Source organism: Trichechus manatus, unplaced genomic scaffold, assembly GCF_000243295.1.
Source record: "Trichechus manatus latirostris isolate Lorelei unplaced genomic scaffold, TriManLat1.0 scaffold00004, whole genome shotgun sequence".
Taxonomy (NCBI): Eukaryota; Metazoa; Chordata; class Mammalia; order Sirenia; family Trichechidae; genus Trichechus; species Trichechus manatus.
In genome coordinates, this window is record NW_004443940.1 from 1,019,113 (window position 1) to 1,043,334 (window position 24,222).

Sequence of the window (24,222 nt, forward strand, 5' to 3'; positions counted from 1 at the left end):
TTAGGTTAGCAGTCCGAGCTCTTAACCACTGCACCACAAAGGTGCTGCTTCAGTTTACTGACTCTTTAATTTCCCTAAATAAATTATGTATTCTTAAAAATCACTCTCTTGCCCACATACAGTTATTCAAGAAGTCGTTGCAAGTCCTTCCTTCATTTATATCACATATGCCTCTTCTTACTGACATCAGCCCCTTTCTAACCTTCACCTCCTCACACTGTCATATTCATCCTATTAAGGCACCACTTTGTCTGTATCACGACCCCACTTAAAAACTCCCTATTACCTATTGCATAATGGTCACACTCTTTAACTACCTCTATCGTTTAGCCTCATACAATACCTCCACATTTATATCCTACTTGTCTCCATCATGAAGCCCATGCTCCTGCCCAAACTCACTTATTTTCAGACTTTAAAGTACGCTGTTCCTTTCTCCTTGAATGCTCATCCCACTCATCCCCCTCATCAAATGTATTTATTTACACCTTTAATTCATTCAGAATATAATTAGTATTTCCTCATTTCTAAACCCCACCTTTTCCATTAAACCTTCTCCAGTTTCTCTGTTGTTGTTGTTAGGTGCCGTGAAGTTGGCTCCAACTCATAGTGGCCCTATGTACAACAGAACAAAACACTGTCCAATCCTGCACCATCCTTACAATCGCTGCCATGTTTGAGCCCACAGTTGCAGCCACTGTGTCAATCAATCATGTTGAGGGTCTTCTTTTTTGCTGACTCTCTACTTTACTAAGCATGATGTCCTTCACCAGGCACTGGTCCTTCCTAATAAGATGACAAAGTACATGACACCAAGTCTTGCCATCCTCGCTTCTAAGGAGTATTCTGGCTGTACTTCTTTCAAGACAAGTTTATTCGTTCTTCTGGCAGTCCGTGATATGTTCAATATTCTTCGTCAACACCATAATTCAAATGCATCAGTTCTTCTTTGCTCTTCTCAAGTTCTCTAGTCTCTAACATTTTCAGACTTCTCTAGTCCTACACAGCAGTTGTTTCTCTACCCAGTTCATTTGACACTTTGAATATGATTTCTTGGTATAATTATTTTTCTGTGTTTGTAAATATGTTTCTCCCTAGACTATGTTTCTTGAGGGCAGGAAATATATATATACACACGCACATATATATATGTTTGCTGCAGTGGTCTCAGCATTTAAAAAAAACCTATTGCCATTAAGTGGATTCCAACTCATAGTGACCCTGTAAGGACAGAGTAGAACTGACTCAAAGGGTTTCCAAGGCTGTAAATCCTTACAAAATCAGATTGCCATGTCTTTCTCCTGCAGAGCAGTTGGTGGTTCAAATTGCCGGCCTTTTGGTTCACAGGTGAGCAATTTAACCACCGCACCACCAGGGTTCCTTGCTGTCAGTCTAGTTTATTTTTAATAACCTTTCTGAGTAGGTATTTTTCTCCTTGATCTCAATAGCAATGGTGGAAAGGGTAATGATGATGCTTACTCAGTAAACACTGGTGATACAAATAAAACTTAAGAATTGATTTCCAGAAAAGACACACATAAACATTGCTCATTAGCATGCATATATTAAAACATTTAAGTAAGCTTTTATAGGACAAAGTTAAGGGCATTCTCTGTATGCCCTTTCAATGCCTGCTGGCTATTTTTCAGGTTTTTTCCAAGAAGCTTTTGAATACTAAAAGTTTTTTGGCTGATCTGAAGGATATTTACTTTCTTGGACCCATTAAATAATGTGCAAACCAGGGAGTTAACTGTGTTAATTGTATTTGTTCTTGGCACTTGTGAATAGCACTGTGTTGCCTTTTTCCAAGGGATCATAACTATGTTGATAGTACTTTTGTTTATTGCCTTTTATCCCTCACCTTCTCTACTCCCTGGGATCCTGTGGAGCAGGGGAGCTGAAGAGAAGATCTCACCTGTGTCTTGAGAGTCTTTGGGAAAAGGACAAAAAGGGGCTAAGCAGATCCTTAGGGAAATGCATTTCTTTAAAAAGTATTTTTCACTGCTGTTTGGGAGAAGTTCAGTTTTCTCAGAAACGGGAATATGCTGCTAACAACAGACTATCTTTGTTCTTCAGGGCACTGGGCAGAAGTGTCATGCTGAATGCTGCCATTCTAGGTTCTAGTGCTAACAGGGAAGGTCACCAAGAAGTTTGCTGAGTGGTGCTCAGAATAGGACCTGGCCTCATAAAGGCATTCCTTAAATGGTTGTTGAATAAGTGGTATTCCCACAAATAAAAGGTGCAGGTTGATTGATCAATGATCCAATGATTAGTGTTGAAATCAGTCTACAGTATTTTTATAGTGGCCCCTCCATTATTACAGCATTCTGACTCTGGATGGTGTTTTCATCACCCAGTGGTGACGAGCTGCAGTTTGAGCAGAACCGCTCCTAAATAGGTTTTTGGAATATGTTTTCTGTCCATCCACAACTCCCTTGCCTCATCTCTTTGGAACCGTGCACCTAAGCTAATATAAGCCCAGGGGCTTGTGACTTCTAATACATTATCACATTGCTAAGTACCACAGATTTTACCAAAAATCTTCTGGAGACGTACCATGATTGAGTAATTTTAGGAATCGCTCTAGTGGTAGGAGTTTTTTGGCACTCAGGTGACTATTTTGGGGGCATTTTCCCACTCCTCAAACCATAGCAGACAGACTTCAGCCATTCCTCCTTTATTATGGGACAGGGCCCTGTTTTTCCAGTATAGATAAAAATAATATTTTGGAAAATATAAATATTTTGAAATAAATGGGCCTCTCTAAATATATATATATATATATTTTTGGATTTAGCTTTTTTCCGAAAACACATTATATCTCTTAAGTTTAGCCCAGGGCTGAGCATGGCCCAGCAAAGTCTATTATGTGACTTTCTCATTTCAGATTCAGTTAGAAAATGAGTGAAAACAAATGGAAATACAAAACGCAAAATATAACAAACACAAATCTCGACTCTAAAGATAACCGAGAGAATTCTTTGGCTATCATTTATTTTATCCCCAATTTCTAAAACAACAAAACAAAAATTTTTTTAATCAATTTTCAGGAAGATTCTCTAATCTTTTATTAAGTATGCATTTAGACAAAGAAAACATTCTTCAGAGGTTAAGATTAAATGCCTTTATTTCGAGTTAGTGGATACAATGGTATATGAGATACCAGCACTCCAAGCTACACCTAGTATTTGCCTCTAAACCTTCACACATTGTCAATTTCCATTTGCTCTAACATTCCACCACTGGGCCTCCTATTTCTAGCAAAATCAGAGTTCAAATTAAAAAATATAAAATAAAAGCATACTGTGCTTCCAGTGCCACAGGAAGGATTTTAATTATTGAAAATAACTGTTTATTAACTTTTTCAGAAAATGGCAAAAAACTGATGACTTGAACGCCAGCAATGGCACTGCTAGAAGAGAAAGAACAAAATGCAGGTGAAAGGCAGCATTTTAGGCTGGACTAGTTCTTTTCCCTTCAGTTAAAAATCCACATAATATCATGGATATGACTGCAAAGTTAAATTGTTCAATTTGTGAGCCACACACTTAAGCGTATTGGCTAGTACATTTTTGCACTGAAACAGAAGCATTACAAGCTTTATGTTCTACCATTACACTTCCAGATTTTTCACATATTAATACACCTGCCAATGATTCTTGCATGCATTAGAGTTTGCTTTTGCAGAGTTAAGTTTATTTTCCCCTATCCCTCCCACTCCCATAAACATCGTGATGCGAACTCTTTGCCCAATTTTATGAGAATGTTGCAAAGGACAGCTCTGTGCCACCTCAGGACAGAAATCCCCTGGCGCCTCCTGGGCTACAGATGGATCGGTAGTATTGATCACATCTCATCTTACATGCAAACAGACACTGCTCCCTTAACTTTCCCATGCCAGAGGCATACGAGTCAGCAGGTATGCATATAAAAATGGAATTAAAAAGAAAAGGAAAGGAAAAAAGAAAGAAAATGCTTTCTTGTTAAAGCCTATCATCCTAGAAGGAATCCATTGCTTTGAATTCACTTAAAGCCTGTACAGGCGAAATGTGTTTCTTCTGAGAACCACGTCTAACTCGCGTCTGGAATTCTTCAGGTTTTTCTCTCTTCACGAGGGGCTTCTTCTCTGGAGCCTTCATCTTCCAAGACACAACGGGTGAGTTGACAGCTGCTGTCCCATAGACCTTCTGGTATTTGGTCGAAGCCACATAGGATGCTTTCACCGTGAGGACTACGGCGTTCATCAGGTTTTTAGCTGCCTGGATGAGCGATGTGGCACTGTCCAGCTAGAAGGGGAGGAGAAGAATGAGATAATCCTGGGTTAGTCCAGGCCCATCATTCACAAAATGGTGGTGCAATTTCACAGTTAAAACAGTGCTTTGCTTGTGCAAGTATACAGTATTGTGAAAAAGGAGCAAATTATCACGAGATAAAGCAAACAGGCTACAAAGCAGTCACCTGTCTTCTCTTATCCCTAATACCAAAGTAGAATAAAAACTAACCAAATAAAAAAGGATGTTCTATGATGCATAGTTTTCTAAACCCAATGCTTCTAGAGACAAAGCCCTCTATTTTGTATGTAAAAATTCCAAGGTGATAAAATTTTTCCAAAGTGGAAAGGCTCAAATTATTACATGAGGCTGATTAGTAATAGTGACAATTACTCAAATGCTCAAAAAGCATTTGGCAAGCACTGAAGAATAAAAAGTTATAAGGGGTTACATCTCAATTTTATGGCCCTGCCAGGGTAAGTAACTGTCTATAAAGTCTTTCTCCTCCCTGAGCTTAGGACTGGTGAGCATGCAGGCAGCTAAGCAGAAGAACACACCCACGGGCAATATGGCTTCTTTTTAGGTGTTTAAAGACTTTGGAGTATACATTTAACTATTCCTAGGTCTTGCATATAGCTCCTATAAAAATATCAATAATTGCGTCAGGATCTTGTAGGTCAGAGAACATTCAGTGAGGCCCCTGTTATCTGACTAATAAACTATCTACTGCTTACTATGTGCCAAAACTATTCTAAGAACTTTGTAAGTATTTTCCCATTTAATCCATATAACAACCCTATGAAGCAGGTGTCACTGTCATTGCCATTGTACATTGAGACAGCTGGTGCATGCAGATGTCCAGTAACTTGCACAGGTTTACACAGCTTAAAAGATGAAGTATTAAAGACTGGATTACTGCACCATACTGGCACTCTGTTGGGTAGGATAGCTTTTAAAAATGACATGATAAGTCATAATATAGGACAGAGTAGGCTTAGAGGCCCATCCATCACTAGGCTCTCAAGCCAGAGATTTTTTAGGTTACGTCTTTTTTGGTTTCAACCAGTTAGACCATGTGGCGCACACTGAACACTAGCTTGACTTCCTGAACCATAGATGCTGGAAGCATAAACTCTGCATTTCCCAGACTCGCCTTCAGCCAAGGTTTTACCTGTAACCTAGTGAAATGAAAGGATGAGTAGCTGAACTGTACATCTGACTTCAGCCCAAGGGATGCTTGAGCATAGCTTGACCTTCAGTCAAACTTCTTGCCATGTTAACTAAGGAAGTGTGTTGACTGGCGTTAAATGAGGGATCTAAGAACGTTGTGAAGTATGCTCTTCCCAGTTTTTGAGAATGTTCATTGTATAACCTGTCATTTATGGACTGTGGTTGCACTGAAGAATGGGTACTAGGTGATTTTCAAAGTGTTTAAGCTGAGGGACTTTAAACCTTGCCCCTTCCCTATGCGATGTGACTTGCATCCACTTTAGCTTCTTGTCATTTCTTATGACCAAAACGTATCCCACTGGGGACATCAGAAGTTGCATCTAAGGCCTCTGTGATACTGTCTCTCTGGATAAGCTTCTATTCTGTATCCTTTCTTAAAGTTAAATAATAGTGCTGCGTTCAAAACGACTGCTTTGACAATCAAATGAGCTCAAATATTCCATTACCTAAAAAGGTCAGGCTTTGGGGAAAACAAGAGGAGATACTTTCTATGTGTGTGTTCCTTGAGTTTTAACCACTTAAAAAAAAGTCACTATTACATTGATCCCCAAAATCATATGGAAAAGCATTTTGATTAGAGACACAATTCAGTGGGCATATATTGACTCTTCTGTGAATTAACTCAAGAAAATGGATAGAGTAATCCGCTTATTTACTATTTTTATTTCACTGAACAAGGTACCTATATACCAAAATAATTGTTTAACCCATAATATTTAGTTTATACAGCCTAAATTTCTGAAGATAGCTAAAGAAAAGCAAATTCTAGATTATTCATGTTAACAGGAGAGAAGCCAAGCATGGATTAGAGAGGTGATTCTCAAAGTGCACTTTCTGAACCAGCAGCATCGGCATCACATGGGAACCTAATGGAAATGCAAATTCTCAGACCCAACTTCAAAGCTACTGGATCAGAAACTGTAATCTGTTTTAACACACCATCCAGGGGATGCTGATGCACGCTAAAATTTGAGAACCACTGGATTAATGAAACCCAAAGACTATCTGAAGGCTTACTTCATCCAATGATTTCAAGTCTTTCACTATACACAGCTTTGATGATATCATAGCCAGCTATCAGACTGCGTTTCATTTTTTCATCTTCCCCATCACACCCCCAGGCATAAGTGTAAATAATGAAGGACAGAGGACACAGAAAAACGTTTGGACAATTAGAAGTATATCAGTCATTGTTTCTTCAGAAGCTACAATATTCTATCTCTTGGCCAAACAACAGCTCCCTATAAGTCTGTCAGGTTTCAAAAATGAGAAATATTTATTTATGAAGTTAGTTAATTCTACTGTATGCTTTAAGTAAAGAAAGGGTAAAATGATATTATAACAGATAGTTCTGCTGATTTGCTTCAGGGCAACAGAATTAGTAGAAGTAAAATAAGACAAACTATGTTTACTGCATTATTAAACGGTTCCCACGGAGTGAGTCTTGGGAGAATTGAGTGGATCTAAAGAGAAGGATTACAAGTAATTTGAGGATTTTTACCACAGATTCCATTTTCAGATAGATGGTGTCTAATTCTGCAGCAAAAATATGATAGCCTGTCTCTTCTTCAGAACCCCTTTGCTCTCCCAGCCTGATGCAGGAATCCTGTGAATAAACCTAATACATTGGTTGAGTGTGAGATAGCTCTGAAATATACAGCCAATAATTTTATTCAAGCCATTTTCTAGGGCAGAAAGTGAGTTTGTGACAAGGTATAAGTGAGGGGACCAGCCAGCTAAACCTAAACAAATACACTCATGGACTATAAGCCTTTTTAAACATAAACAAAAAACCAAAATCTGTTGCCATCAAGTCGATTCTGACTCATAGCAACTCTGTAGGACAGAGTAGAACTGCCCCATAGGATTTCTAAGGAGCGGCTGGTAGATTCGAACTGCCGACCTTTTGGTTAGCAGCTGAGCTCTTCACCACTGAGTCAGCAGGGCTCCAGTAAATCAAAATCCAGAGCATTACAGTTGCAAGACATGCTAATAGATACTTCAGAGATAGCCTACAAGTGTACTAGTTTTATATATCTAATTTGTATAGTTTTCGGGAGTTGTTAACGAAGGCATTTCCTTCAATATCGCCCATAATCTTACCTAGAGAATACACTCTATCTACAGTAGTTGGTTTGATCTTCTATTGAAACAATGACCTAAAATGCAAAGGATGCTGATTTTGGAATTTTAGGAATGGATTTGATCCAGATATTTCCTAGGGTGTGGGCATATATTTATCTACATATACCAGAAGTCACTGAAATATATAACCAACAGTATACTAGAATATATTGAAATTTTGGAAACTGGGAAGACAACAGTAAATGTTTAGAACTTCATCCAATGCTCATGATCTGCCTACAAGTTTTCATGACTGATACAACTAAATCAAGTTACAACCTACAATATGTGTCCTAAAAATAACTGGCATTTAATGAAGAAAATCAGTTATAGTAAAAATTAACAGACATGATTATCTCAAATGTTTTTTAGAAAATAATTATGACATTATTATATCCCCCTTTCCAAGTTAATAAAAATGTTTATGCCATCACAAATTCTTTCCAAGTTTAAAAATTCCTGTCATTTAATCTTTATATAAAATTAAAAATATGAAATTTCAGATTTTATTCAGTTGCATTCCCAAAGAATAAACCCTGCCTTTTTCCCTTATATCTACATTTATGTTTAGGCCATTATCAGCACAATCAGAATTCTTTATATTTACAATACGTTTGCTTTATAAATGGTACCGCGGTCAGGCTTCTCACTGACAATCGTTTTGTTATCTCAAAGAAAAGGCATTAAAAATAGTCAAACTGCATAGCAACAAGATATTTTATACAAGATTTAGGGAAAATTATTTAACATAAGAAGGTGCTATTTTGTGATTTATACTGTAACTATGGCATTTTTTCAGCAAAAGATGTGCAAATTAAGTTCTAATATTATTAACCGACATTAATTAAGCACTTACTAGGTGCCTAGCAAGGAGCCTTGCTGGCACAGTCGGTAAGCACTCAGCTGTTAACCAAAAGGTAGGTGATTTGAAATTCAGGGGTGGATTATCCAATAGGCATGGTAAGCATAGTGCTTACCTTGCTTACCAGATCATCTGTAGTGAACAATTTCACATTTTTTCACCACATCAAAGATTCTGCTTCTAGGTATGACTGACATCTGCCTCCCTCTCAACCCCACAGCACCTTCCCACAGAGTCAAAGTCTAATTGGGACTTAAAAGGGTCATATAGCTTTGCCCGATACCACACTGCTAATAAGTGGTGAAGCCAAGATTTAAACCCAGGCAGTCCAGCTTCAGACCCCATGCTTATCCATTGCTCCATGCTGCTTCCCAAAACCTTGAATGATAAAATGAATCTTCAGGCCAAAGACACTGTCAGGCTGTGTTAGATTAATTCTCCCTACCCTATCCCTCAGTTGTCTGCTGTCCCTAACCTCAGAAATTAGGCTTCTCCTAATTCTGTCATTACTTTTTAAAAATGTCAAAGCACTATTTAAGAAAAACAACAGATGTTTCCTCACATCTTGTTCTATTACAGCCCATGAGAAAGCAGGCAAGAACGGGAGAGCTGTTTTATGGTCACATCCATAGGGCATTTTCTGGAGTTTTTTTCTGCCTCTTCCCCTCTCTTTTCTTCTTGACCCCACTCAACTAATAACAGACACTCAAACTTTTCTTGCCCTACACCATCCTCATTTTGTGTTTGAATGGAGAGAAATATTAGAAGAAGGACTTTGCTGAGTTGTGGTTCATCCATTAATGTCTCTTCTGCCTCATTCCTTACAACACAAACGCTGAAAAATGTCACGAAAATTGCTTGAGATGACTCTTACAATTTACAAGATCACCTGAAGATTTCTGAAACCACACGTCCTTAGTTGCATACTATTTTCATTAATGCAGGTGTTCAGTTTCAATAGAAACAGAATTTGACACACATGTGACAGGATGACTCCATTTCACTTTTTTGCATGAAGTTGCAACTACATCTCTTGCAATGCTGAATTTTCTCACTTATTTATCCTTCAGTCTATTCCTTCATTCTTCCACCTATACTTTTATCTATCCATGTATTTCTTCAGGCACCTGTTGACTATCTTTATTTTACCAACCACTGTGCTTAAATGTTGGTTATACAAATATAAAAAGAACGAGTTGGTGAACTACAAGAGTGCATCATACAAGGAGAAAAACAGACACATAAACGAAAATGTTTAATGCTCTATGGTAAATGCATTAGTAGGACATAAGGTGCTAAAGGAGCACAGATAATAGGGGTCAACTCAATTCAGGAAATAGGGCAGGAAAAAAGCTTCATGGTGGACATGATATTTAAACTTACTTTAATGGATGAAGTTTAAGGTTCTTGGTAACTAGGTAGTTGACACTGATGAAGAAAGACAACTCTGAAATTTCTAGCTAGTACAACTAGGTGGACATTCATAGTCTTAACCCAGATTGTATAAACAAGAGAGAAGCTGTGGTGTTACAATACTGGATTTGCAGTGTCTATATTGTATCTAGGTGGAGCTATCCAAGGAACGGTTGAAATTACAAAAGCGAAACTCCAGAAGTTGCAGATAAGAAACCACATGTTTTGCTTATATTGGTTTTCCCATTGTTTCATGATCAGTGTTCTCCATACTATACATAGTCAATTTATGTAAATATCTGTCTGATTTCATCTACCCTTTACACTTCTTATTTAGTGTCTTTATAGAGAGAGATAATAGAATGTTGGATGAAATATTAAATCTGTATTCTTTCCCCTAGTCAAAAAGTCCAATACATTTACTAAAACTTTTCTCAGCTTAAAGACTTTCAAGATCAAAATCAATATCATTTAATACTCTAAGACATAATATTATCAAGAAACATCTTAACAGAGTAAAAAGTAGCCTTGGCTGTCTAGGGAATAGTTAAGTAATTAGCAATCCTTCGCCCTTCATAATAACAATAACCTTTCTGAGGCGAACCAGCAATAAAACAAATGTAGTTTAGACTTAATAGCTTGCTTTAAAAAGAAACATAGAATTATTAAAAGTGCAAAAGAATATGAAAAGGAGAGCATTGGAATAAGTGCATATGACTATATTAAATGTTTTAGAGTATTAATTTGTGACAGCCAGGCATATAATTAGAGAAGAAGTAGGATTTCACTGTACGTTCTGCACTCATCCATTTAAAATACTCATGAAGAGATAGATCCATTACCATGTTGTATGCCTATTTAAGAAAAAAAAAATGCTGACTATCTATTACCAAAAAGTAATGAAACATTAATGGCAATTCATGGAAATCTGAAGTACAAAGTAATCTGTCCGAGGATTTAAAATAAAGCAAATGTTATGGGACTATTATCTAAACCAAATAGAATAAAATAAACCAATCGCAAGATGATTTTGAAATATAAAAATTGAGGAGTTTGCCTTGATTATGTCAAGAGGCTTTGAAGGGTCTGGGAGCCAGAATGTGTTCCATTTGGACATAGGCTACTTTATTTTAATTATCTTAAGTCAGAGCTAATAGCTCCAATGATTTTGAGAATACTAAAATGACTCCCCAAATATGGGTAGAGTCCATTTTTGCTACTTGCAAGATCTTTAAACGGGAAGAATATAGCTTTTAACATATAAGAACAAGCAGTGTTTAATGGAAATGGAGCTATAGTATACATATGCAGGTCTTGGATATAGTATACATATGCAGGTGTTTGGGGACAGGAAGTTGTGATGGGAGAATTGACAATAAATTGAAGGCAAACAACTTGAGAAAACTGGAATCTTTCCACTGTAGCTGGTCATTAATTTATATTTAAACAGTAATCTCCCTAAAAGGAGTCACAAATTGCTTGCAGGGGGAAAAAAAATGACACAAGTCAGCTTTGCTGTTAATGAATGAGAGGTTAGAAACCCAGAGCATTGGAGCCTATTATCCACCAGAAGAACATTTCATGTTTAAAAAATCCATGAGGCTTTGAAGAAACATTTTATCTTCTTAGAAACTGTGATACATTTGAAATACCTTGAAATATCTGCCTACTTTTTCCAGAGTCTATATCAATAATGTTTTTTTAAAAAAACTCTAGCAAGTCCAAGGTAATAAATAGCTCAAGCAAACAAAGACACAGTGAAAAGACTCAGCCTAATCGCATCTTTCCCCACTTAAGTCATCTCAGCGTGTTAACACACTTGCAAGAAAGACAAGTCTTTTATGGCGAGCCCTCATTTCAGTGTCTAGTCCACTCTGTCTTCCTCATCAAACCACAACACTGTGAAGTAACTTGGCAAAGCTTGGATCTTTCCAGTTAAGACAGTGACAGTAGCAGGGAACATTGGGCAGTAATTTTGCTTTCACCCTTCTAGTGTCCATGGCAGGCATTATTAATCAATCATGACACTTTCTTCCCTCAGAATCTGCTCAGTGGCATGGGAAAGGAAACTTATCTCCCTCCTCCAACTGGATACACTTTATAGCACAGACACATCATTGACTGTACTTCTACTATTTAACTTGTCTTATGCCTTTTATTTTTGTTACCACCAATTGGACCACTGACAAATATTTTTATTTAAATAATGCTGCATTTACTCTTTTGTTCCCATAGATAATACTTGGAAACAAATTATGCATTTCTTTGTACTGACACTATATTATGCAGTCCCAGAGTGGGACAGTTAACACACTGAACTCCTAACTGAAAAGTTGGCAGTTGGAGTTCACCCAGAGGCACCTCAGAAGAAAGGCCTGGGATCTAATTCTGAAAAATCAGCCGCTGAAAACCCTATGAAGCACAATTCTACCCCGACACACATGGCAGAATCACCTAAACATCAACTGGTTTTTAAATAATGAAATAATTAAGCAGAGGACATAAGAATTAACAGAAATACAAAGCATTTTGGGGATCATTTAAATCAGGTGATCAAAATCAGCTGTATATATTAACAAGTGTGGTAGCTGGGGTGTAAATAACTAATACAGATAAATTGTGTTTACTGTTTGAAAAGAAAAAAGAGAAAAAGAACTAGCATTAAATGTATTAATATTAGAATGTGTGCCCATCTCAGATAACTAGTGGCTAAAACAGTGTGGAATAACTCCTGAAGAGTGGCTTAACCCTAGAGGTATAACCATTTGATTACAGGATTTTGAAAAGCAAATGTTTCACAACTTTAAGTAGCAGATTAATCACAAAAGATAGGAGGGCAAGAAGTCTGGTAATTTTTCTGCAGGCCTTCTTTGAGTGATGCCAGGAAGGCAGCTGGTGCTCTACCAGTGCTGAAGCCCAGTTGTTAGGAAATCTGTACGGAATGGCCCAAGATTAAGGTGGCAAAGACTTTAGTAGAAAAAGCACTGCAATCTCATTCAGGCTAAGAAAAAAAAATCTCCACCGCTTTGCTGAGATATTTACCAATTGATTCTCAGGTAACTGTCTCCATTGGACATATTTGTGTGTTCATTTTTAATTCACTCAGGTAGGTAGTAGCACTTCATAGCTGGCCAGTCCACTGATTAACTGTCTTCATTTGCATTTTTTCAATTATAAGTAAGTAAACCTTGGGGACTCCCACGAAGGCTTAATTATAGTCAACAAATTTTCTAAATATGGCTTAGAGCCATTTTTTTCTCACCATTAAATGCAGAACAGTTTTTGCTCAACCCAAAACAAGGCATTCTTGCTAACCTTGGAATCTCAAAGAGCAGTGGGAGTATTGAGCCGTGTTGGCCCTTGAAAAATTATAAACAGGCATCTTTGTTCATCTTGGGAAACCCTCACCTGTTTTTTCTACTCTTCTTCCCTGCTTCCTTTTAGCACCCTTCCATTTTCTGCCCTTCAGGATCTCCTAACCCAGAGGCCTCTTCTAGGTTACTTGTTTTTATATAACAGCAGAACCACAAGGAAAGAAATCCAACAGGGAAAGCAGTGCCAATGAATTTTCAGGTACCCACTCATGATGTGGATATATTCTCTGACAGTAAGACAGTCCTTATGTCACTTATATACACCATACATTAATTGACGACCTTCCCTTGCAAAGTCCACCACTGATCATGAGCATCAGAATGTCTTCACTATTTAAGGTGTCTTAGGCTCACACAGTTGTAGAAGATGGCAAGTCCTAAGCCTGTGGGTCAGGTGTCGGTCTGGAGGCTTCTCTTGGCTTGTGTAGCTGCAGGGGCTGATGAACCCAAGACTGGCAGGTCAGACAGCAAGCCGCTGGCTCATAGGTTGCAGAGGAAAATGAATTCCAAGATCGGCAGGTAAGATGGCAGGCCGCTGGCTCACAGGCTGCAGAAGTCAACAAATCCCAAGATTGGCAGAATGATGATGAAGAATAATCCAGGGCCTTCAGAATGTGCCCACTTTTCAGGCATAGTCCTCCAGCAACCAGCACGCAATCCTGTGGCCCTTGACTCTTCTTGTGGTCAACTCTTCATTCACTGATTTTGCATTATATTCTAGATTCTAGGAGCTATCTCATAAGATGTTAAATAGCCTTCAATATTTATCAGCAGACACCATGTTCATACAGTTAGGTACTTCTGATGGTACAGAGTCCATCAGTGGTTCTTTGATCCATTTTATGAAGACTCATTTCTCTTGGGTTCTTGGGAAATGGCCCTTCTCATGTTTGTCTTCTGGTCATGATGATGTTGCTTAGCGAGGGAGAATGGTGAACATAGAGTCAATAAGGGTGGTAATCCTCTGCTAGTTTGCCCTCCTACAGGAAGGGAAGAAAGGATTCCAGACCTTTGAAGTGTTTTTACAAGGCATAAACCTTTTGTGATGGTTAAGGTTGTGTGTCAACTTGTCTAGGCCATGATTCTAAGTTGTTTGGCAGTTATTATGCAGTTTGGCAGTTATGTAATGATGTATGATGATGTAGTCATCCTCCATTTTGTGATCTGATGTTAATTACCTCCATGATGTGATCTGATGTGATCAGCCAATCAGTTGTAAGGAGAGTTTTCTCAGGGTGTGGCCTGCATGCAGTATATATAGACATTCTGACAAATCTCACTGGCTTTTGCTCTGGATCCTGCAACTGGCTCATCATCATCTGACTTCTGGTTCTTGGGACTTGAGCCAGAGGCCTGATGTATTACCTATCATCTTGGAATTTATCAGCATTTTCAGCCTGTGAGCCAGCGGCCTGCAATCTTACCACTTCTCTTCCCATCCAACCACTGGGTGGTGTGTCATGTCATTATTCATATGTCAGGTAAAGTAAACTCTCATCCATATCACACTCCTCTCTTCACCAGACATTTAGGAAGAGCTGGTCAAGACTTGTTGCTGCCTTGGTCATAGACAAAGACAGTGAAGAAGAACAGACAAGACCCTTTCCCAATGAGTAATTGGTGCCTCTCCTTGGGACCAGTTCCCTCTTCCTTCATGTGGTCACTTCTTCCCCACTGCTTTCTTCGAGGTTCTGTACTTTCTTTCTCCCCTGGTAAATCTAACTCTTCATGCTTTTCCTCCTGCCCTTCCTGTTGCCTCCTCCTGCTCCATCCCTTCCGTTCTCACAGTGATGGAAAGCCTGCACTCTGCAATCTGGGTTCAAACCCTGATTCTACTGATCACTAGCTATGGGACGTTGACAGAACTACTTAATCTAGCTTTGTCTCAAATTCTTAATCTTCAAAGTGGAAACAAAAATAGTACTTTTGTTAAGTGTTAAATGAGATAATACTTTTAAAGCTAAGTGCCTGGTAAGTCTTAATGGTAAGCCTTCAAAACATCTTAACTTTTATTATTATTTACTGCAATCCTTCTTTCCTTAAACCACCATTTCAGTCCAAATGGTTAAAAAAAAAAAACAACAAAACCAAACCCATTGCTGTCCAGTTGATTCCAACTTGTAGCGACACTATAAGACAGAGTAGAACTGCCCCCACAGGATTTCCAAGGAGCAGCTGGTGGATTTGAACTGCTGACCTTTTGGTTAGCAGCCAAATGCTTAACCTTTATGCTACCAGGGCTCTGAGTCCAAAAAAGGTGTTTTAAAAATTGTTTTTCTCTCTTTCCAGCTCCTCTTCCTCCTTACTTCCTTTTCAGTACTTCCCCAACCTAACATTTGGAACTCTCCTTAACCCTATTCTTACTGAAGTTACCACCACCCTGGCTTGCTTACTTTCAACTGGATATTAGTGTCTTAATGCATTAGGAATAAAAGCATGGGAAAATTCACAAGGTGAGTGGAAAAACACCAAAAATACTGTATCTTTCCTAGAATTACTAAATTCTTTAGAGGGAAGAAAGGAGAAATCAAGATCTAGTGCAGGAAAACATGATGGTTGTATATAAAAGTGTGACACCAAAAAAATCCAAGAAAGTCTAGTGCTTGGTAGGGGCTGGAGGAGGACTGGTACTAGAAAATCAAAATGGCTGTTGCTAGGAAATGGTGGAGTGACAATCTAGCCTGGGAAGATGACTTTTAAAGATTCAATTTGGTAGGCACCAAAAGAAAGAGTCAACATAAAATATTTATCCAATCAATGTAGGGCTAAAAATTCCAAAAATTCAGGGTATTTGTTTTGGGTAAGGTATTATTTCTAGATATTTATTGTTATAAAAGTAAATGGTGTTACCTGGAAATTAAAACACCTTAATTTATTTAATTCATAGCTTATATTTTTCTTAGATCCCAGATATTTCAAAAATGCAGCACCTTCCGGTCTAGAAGGGCCGACCCAACACTGAAGACCAACTTCCCATCTCCTTGCCTTCTCTGCACCAGAACACAAACGCTTGGGTTCCCTAGACTTGTTTTCTAAAGCATTAAATTCATTTTACTATAAAGTAGATTATACATACATAATCTGTAATCTTTAGTTCATTCTTGAACTATTAGCCCTACCACCAGCCATCTCCAGTTCACACTGGCCTATCTCATCACCTAACTTCACCACTAGACTCCCTGTGTTGAATATACATATTCTTTAAGAATACTTGAAAATCTCATCTAACCATCTTCTCAGAACATAAGAATATCAATCTGGATGCCTCTGGTCCTACTGTGTAAACATTTATTAACCAGATGAATTAGCAAAGGGTATGCTTTGAGAATAGAAACTCAGAACAAAAAAATCAAAGGTAATTAAAAATCAAAATCTAAGGAAGAACATTGCCTGGGTTAACGCTCGAAGAAACTAGGATATAACAAGTAGAATAGGCAAAAAGAAAGGAAAAGCAATGAGAATCCTTAAGACAAATCTGCTTGTCAATGCTGTAAGTCCCTTCCAGAACCAGTAAAGCAAGGATGGTTGATGTGTGTCAACTTCCTGCCACTTCTTCACTGGCACCATTAACATGCCCAGCTAATCACAGTGCTCTTTTCTACTGGTCCTAGACATCATCTCAGAATTCTTCTTAAAACACAGCTCAGTCAACCACTAACAACTGATGAGAGTTAGCAATCAGGATAAAGCCCGTTTATGAAACCCACTAGGGGCCTTCTGGAGCCCGGGTGGCACAGTGGTTAGGAGCTGAGACGGCTAACCAAAAGGTTGGCAGTTTGAACCCACCAGCTGCTCCTTGGAAAGCCTATGGGGAAGTTCTACTCTGTCCTACTGGGTCACTATGAGTTGGAATCAACTGGACAGCAATGAGTTTGGATTTGCTTTATGGGCCTTCTAACAGTCTCCCCATTGCAGAGCAGGAGGTTACGATTTGATACTTGACACCGTGCAACAATCGCTTGGATGAAGATTAGTATATTAATATTACTGCTCCCTTCAATATCATAATTTTCCTCACATAATTCATAATGAATGATATCTTAAATATAATGCAGAAAACTGAAGTGAAATGTTAAATATATATGTAACTATAGAAAATAATCCACTACACTAACTTAAAATTTCAACTCTTCCTTCACTATAGAAATGAGAATGAAGAAGAAATGGGTATCATTATTCAAGGGCTCATAAGAGGTTCTCAGTATAATGCATAGTTTAAAACCAGTAATTTTAATTAAATTAGTTTTAAATTTGAGCAGTTGATCCATGGCTTTTTATAACTAAACACATTTTTCTGTCTACTTAGAAACATTTTTTGAGTAGACACAGAACAATGCCCTCCAAATCTTCTTCTTCCTCTTGGTCACTGCTTTCTCTATTCTGAGCTGTAAATCCACGGTCAATTTAATCACACATTCAAACAATATCCAAGTGATCACTGTGTACACTGTCACAGATTTGGGTAGGGTCTCCCTACCCTTAATTAAGGATGCCAACTCAATGAGTTTTAACCATTAATTATTTAACTTCTATCTAGATTCTACTTCAGGAGTTTGCAAGAGTTGTTACCTTCATAATAAAGGCTTTTTAACATTTAGAGAATGATTTAAGCTTCTATAGACCTTTTCTTATTGACTCTTCCTAACATTTTAGAAATAGGCAAGAGCTTTATGAGTAACTCCACTACCTCCCCCCAACCTACACCTCAATTATTGGCAACAAAATTCTTCCTACTCAGACCAAAACCTAGAAATTTGTTACACCTTGTTCTCTCTAACCCAATCTGCCAGCATATCCTGTTAGCAGCATCTTCAAAACATATCCATTATCTTATCTCTTCTCACACTCTCCACTGTCACCACCCTGGCCAAATCACCAGAACCTCTGGCAGAGTTATTGAAATACTCTTCCCAGCCTTTACTCCATTAGCCTATTCTTAAACAGAAGCCAGAATGAGTCTGTTAAATGAGATAAAATAATGTCATTTCTCTTCTCAACACCTCTAGTGGCTCTCCATCACAATCTGAGTAAAATCTAAAGCCGCCAATTGGTCTTCGAGGTTATATGATCTGGGCCCCAATACCTATGATTCTTTCCCATCCTTACTCCACTCCTAAAATACTGGTCTCTCAGCCCTTGCTCAGAAACATCAATCGTGCTCCCACTTCAGGGCCTTTGTGCTTAATATTTCCTCTGCCTAGAACACTCTTCCCCTACATGTCGGCAGGACTTGCTCTCTCACCTCCTTCACATCTGTAATCAAACATCAGTATCTGTATGAAAACTTCCCTGGCCACACTTTTCAAACTGTAACTCTTTTCCACCCTCACCCCTCAATTTGTTATCCTCTTTCCCTGTTTTAATTTTTTTCATGCACTCATCATTATCCACCATATATTTTCTTCTTGTGTTTATTGTTTCCCCCACCTCCCTGATAGATCCCAAGCACCTAAAACAGTGCCTGGAACATGGATCTTCTGTAAGGATTTGCTGAATATTGTTCAATCATGGTAACTTTATGAGTAGGGAAATAAAAAGATGACAGGGCTTGGCCAAAGACACAGATCCAGGGTAGAATCCCTAGTCCAGTACCCAATTCCCTCCTGCCTTCCAGCTACTCATTCTTATGGAAGAGTACCCAAATCTTGCCATTGGCAGCAGGAGAGGGGAATCAGGGCATAATAGAGAAGGCCAATTTTAGCCAAGCTACAACACTCTTACAACCTCTTTTGCTTCTGTGCTTTTGCTCAGAAAACTGCCACAATTTAATTTTTTGTATTTAATTACTGTATATTTATGCAAATAATGTACACATTATATGTTTTTGCCAACCGCATCACCCCCCATGCGTTCTTTTCCTAAGCACATTATGCATGTTACATGTGTGTGTGCGCATTATTTAGGTGGGCACATTATTTGCAAAGAATACAGTATGGCTTTTTGTGCATGAAATACTAAGCTTTCTTAAAAGACCATCTCATCCATTAATAGTACAGGCATCTGTGAGGCACTGAGCTGGATTTGGCAGGTACAGTGCTGCTGTTTTACTAACTAATCTCAATCCTCAAAACATATATAAGGTAGATGTTATTATCCTTTCTCTACACATGAGGAAACTGCAATATAGAAAAGGTAACGCTTTTGTGAACTTGGTCTCACAAAGTTCACATCTGACAGAACTTGGCATCAGTCCACTGTGATACATGGCATCTTCATATTAAGCATGGTTTTTAGTAGGAGCAAGATACCATATCAGACACTCTCCAACCCTTTAATGTTTATCTTTGTTTACTGGTTAAAAGTTGTCATTTTCTTAGAAGTTTAAGAAGTCCTTTTTTTTTTTCAAATAAGTTTTTCAATTTCATAGATTTGAGGCTCTTCCTCCTCTGAATCCCTTCTTCCTGGCTACTGTTGCCATTCATGTGGAGCTAAGCATGCCTCATGATGTGTTTTAACTGTACACAAGCATGAGTCATGTGACCACACAGTAGTGAGGTGAATGTCCATAAGCCACCTAGGAGAAACATATCATACCAACTTCTTATCTTCCGATCATGATTTACATGAGATCTGAACGAGACGAGTAGCAGAGTCATTGTTTTCTACTTTCTCATTCTCGTCAGCCCCAAAAATGTCATCTATGTGTTCAAAAAAACTGAGCTAAATACAACCTGTAATTCCCCTTACCCCTAAACCAGTTGTCATCAATTTGAACACGACTCTTGGCAACTCTATGTGTGTCAGAATAGAACTGTGCTCCATGGGGTTTTCAATGGCTGATTTTTCAGAAGTAATCACCAGGCCTTTCTTCTGAAGCACTTCTAGGTGAACTCAAATCTCTGCCCTTTCAGTTCCAGCTGAGTGTGTTAATGGTACCACCCATGGACTTCCTCCTTATCCCTAGCCACCACATATACCACTTCCTGTTTATCCTAAAATTATGAAGAAAAAAAAGAACTTTTTTTTATTCCAAATGTCTACAATACAGCCTTTTTGCTTGCCATGGACTGGTCACCATGAAGTGACGTGAAGCTGATCAATATAGTTTAGTAGGAACCCAACATATTATAGCTGCTACTACCATCTACCCACTGATACAAGCTATTTCTTGTATTTCTTGTTCAACTACTAATCTCTTTGGAACAAGAAATAGCACCACACTTACATTGCACGAAGCACATGACTACATGTTAGAGAAACTGGCCTTGAGTCTTGGCTATGCCTGTTACTTGCTGTGAAACTTTGGGACACTAATAACCTCTCTGAGCTTCAATTTCTTAAACTATAAAATGGGGTTAATAATACCAATATACCTTCAAGACTTATTCTGAGGTTCGTGAGAGAAAATAAACTTAAAATAATTTTTAAAAGTTAAATAAGTATGTCAGTATAATATATTATTACATATTCTCAGGGTACCTTTGGGAATTCCTTTTGGGATATTCATCATAATTTACTGGACCACCTGTGTATCTCAGGCCCAAGAAAGCCTGCACAGGGCAGGGTATTCACGTAGATGCCCAGCGTATTGTGAGGGCACCATAAGCCCTGGAAAGACAAGAACAGGATATTTCCCAAAGGAGGTGAGCTGTCTTTTTCCACCTTACAGTGCGCATGACTAAGGATGAGGTGTGGGTGGGGTGGCACAGTCACAATCTCATTTTTGCCATTAGTGGAAAATGGTTAGGAAATGTGTCTCAAAATTAATAGAACACAGGAACCATACTCTTGAGGACCTTAAAATGGTTTATGAAGTACAGCCCAAAGAGAGATCAAGGGCAACAAAAAAAACTAAAACTAAGGACAGACCTTCCTCACAGTATGAGCTACCAGCTCATCCATGGAGCTCTTCTTGGTAACTGCAGCACAATTCTCAATGCATTTCTTACTGAAATCAAATAATTGGTTACTTATTTCTGCTTAGTCACCAAAGGCTTTATGTGCGTGTGAAGGTCTTGTCTCCATAGCTAGACTGTTGGGTCTTTATGAACGTGGAACTTCCTGCCCTATACTGGTATTTTCTCTACAAAGGCTAGCACCACATAAACTGCATTGGGATTAGGGACACATATCTCCAGTGCTTGGCCAGCTGAGTGATAGTTTCTTAGTTCAGACTGCTTCTTCAGTTGGCCTGTAAGACCAACCTGGCTGATAAATAAGAGGTGATTAGTACTTCTCTTCATTGGGTTAATGTATCTTGGACCCTTGCCAGATCGAATACGTATTGAGCATTCTAACCAATAAGGTCTTTCCTATATGTTACATCTCTTAATCCTTGCAATAACCTTTGTGAAATAATGATCCCCACCATTCTATATAGGAGGGAACTGAGGCTTAGAGAGAAGTAACTTGCCTAGCTAATAAGACAATCACCAGGGATTCAAATGCATGTCCTCTGACCCCAGCTGTCTTGCTGATAGCAATGTACCACAGCTGCCGCTTGCTTCTTTTTCAAAAGAAGAACTAAAGGGCTTTTAAGGTGGCTCTCCTGAGAAGTCAGGATACTTCCCCATACAGGTCCCTGCCAGGGATTGGCCTAGTTGGGAATATTCTAGTCTATCTCCTGGAGTGACTGTACTTTAGGGAAAATGCAGCAAAAGCACCAGAGAGTTCCCTTCAATCTAAAACTGGATGTATTATTTCTCTGGTCCAACAAAGAACCTCTATGGATGGACAGCATATAGTCTGTTCCCTTGCAAAAGAGGCTGAGCTATACAAGAAAAATTTCAAAATAGCAGATTAAAGGACAGAACATCCTCAAAAGAATGGAAATTCCTAACAGTATTGCTAAAAATCATAGGTAAATATATTAGTGGTTCCTTTGGGGGAAAACAGCTTCAAATCTAAGAATTTGAAAAAAAAAATTATTTCTTAAACTTCCAAGAAAATGACAACATTTAACCAGTAAACAAAGTTAAACATTAAAGGGTTAGAGAGTGTCTGATATGGTATCTTGCTCCTACTAAAAACCATGCTTAATATGAAGATGAAAGTTTTCTCAAGGCATAATCCCTATCTTGGAGCCCCTGTGAATGTAGCCTTTGACAAAGTTGAATCACCACCGTATTTATTACGAGATATAAAGGTTGCCTCATTATTTCTTTACCTGATATACTAAAAACTGCCAAGGCAAATTCTTCAAATATACTATAGCTACATCTTTGAAAAGAAGAGTGTTCTCTGTTATAGCTGTAGACATCACCTGTTATAGCTCTCCATCTTTCTCTTTAAAAAATGAAAGCAAAGCTACAAAATGTATTCAGTTTCTAGGTATAACTCATTTGGTTTCAAGGGCTCACCCAGCACTAATTTCAGCATTGCAGAGTCACTCATAATTATTACCTCAATGATACCAGCATAAGTAATTTGAATCTCAAGGAGACCATTGGCCCGATGTGCTTCTTAATATTATTTTTAAGGAATAAATATAAAATTTATATCACACTGATTTTTCTTATTTTGCAATATGTTCAATATATGTTGCTTCAAAGGCATTATTTGTTATCTTACCATATAAAGATAAAAATATTCAGTGAGAGAGCTGAAATAATATGTAATTATATGTGAAAAGGGTTAAAAAAATGTTATAAAAACTATTGAACGGCCATAACCCCAATACTCTTATTTGGAAAAGGCAAGAAATTGAAGTCATTTTACCTTGTTTAAAACTTTCTTTTAAATAAGATTCTGCCTTAATTGCCTTCGGAAACAGAAATGCATGTATCTCTAAGACAGGAAGTTTTGGGGCAACCTGGAAGGGAGGTTGGTGAGATCTATAAAATTTCGTCAGGTGTAATAAGGTTATGGCTGGAGGATAACTGTGATGGGTCCCCAGGAGACTTGCTTCTAGGAAACTGCACGTCCACCCCCTGAAACCAGGCTGGGAGTGGTGATTTTGCAGATGACTCTGGAACCACTGTATCTGCCATCTTCCACTCTTCCAGAGAGAAGACATGAAATGCTCCATTTTAAAGACTATGTACATTCTAGGTCAAACATCAATATTTGAACCAGCCCTATGGTTATCAATTAGTGGCAATTTTGTTTCCACTCACACGCCAGAAGACGCTTGGCAATTCCTGGAGACATTTTTGATTGTCACTACTGGGGAAGGGGGGTTACTACTGGAATCTAGTGCGTAGAGGCCAGGGATGCTGCCAAACATGCTACAAGGCACGGAACAGCCCCACAACAACAACCAAAAATATCTAGAACAAGTGTCAGTGGTGCTCCTGTTGAGAAACCTTGAACAGCCGAATAGAACAAACCAAGAGAATGGGTCCAAAGTGACTTTGTGTACCAGGAAGCTCTCACTATAGCCCATAGGGCTCTCCTCCCACCACTTCCTAAACCAGTGTTTTCCAAAGTGTGATCCATGAATCATCTGCGTTAGGAACATTTAAGAATAGAATACAGATTCCTGACCCCTTCTCAGACTTAGGGTTTCAGAAATGTGGAGGCAGAACCTAGAGATCTCCATTTGTATTGGCTACCCATGTAATTCTTCTGCACATTGAAATGTGAGAAGTGCTGCTTCACTGCTCTGTTGAGGCTTCTGGACTCCCAATGACGGAAGAATGCAATCTCTATCAGGGCAGAGACATTAACTGGTTGTTCAGTGCCATATGTCCAGCAGCTGGGTTGGGATAAACGTGATGAAAGAGAACAAGAGCACCTATGTCATCAAAAAGACTACCATATTTTACTCAAATAACACACCTATGTTTGCTTGCCAACTGCACCCTCCCCCACTCCGAGGTATTTTCATAAGTGTGCTATGCTATATTTTTTTACAGAAATATATTTAAAAAAATGGCATAGCAGCACTTATGAAAATACCCCTCAAAGGGAGGGTGCAGTTGGCAAATGAACGTAGATGGTGTGTGTTATTTGCATAAAAATACAGCATATAGTCTCTTGGGAGACACATGATAACTAAAAAGAAAAT

General features: G+C 38.4%; 1 protein-coding gene across 6 annotated transcripts in view; it reads right to left on the bottom strand.

Moving 5' to 3' along the window:
- Nucleotides 1–3,030: 3,030 nt before the first annotated feature.
- The window catches only part of CTNNA2 (catenin alpha 2), a 1,267,087-nt gene continuing 1,245,895 nt past the window's right edge, over nt 3,031–24,222 (bottom strand). For all 6 annotated transcript variants that reach the window (XM_004369147.1, XM_004369146.1, XM_012555844.1 and 3 more), the window contains one exon: nt 3,031–4,286. In XM_004369147.1, the coding sequence (XP_004369204.1) occupies nt 3,999–4,286 (288 nt within the window). In that variant the 3' untranslated portion in view covers nt 3,031–3,998. The remainder of the gene's footprint in view (nt 4,287–24,222) is intronic.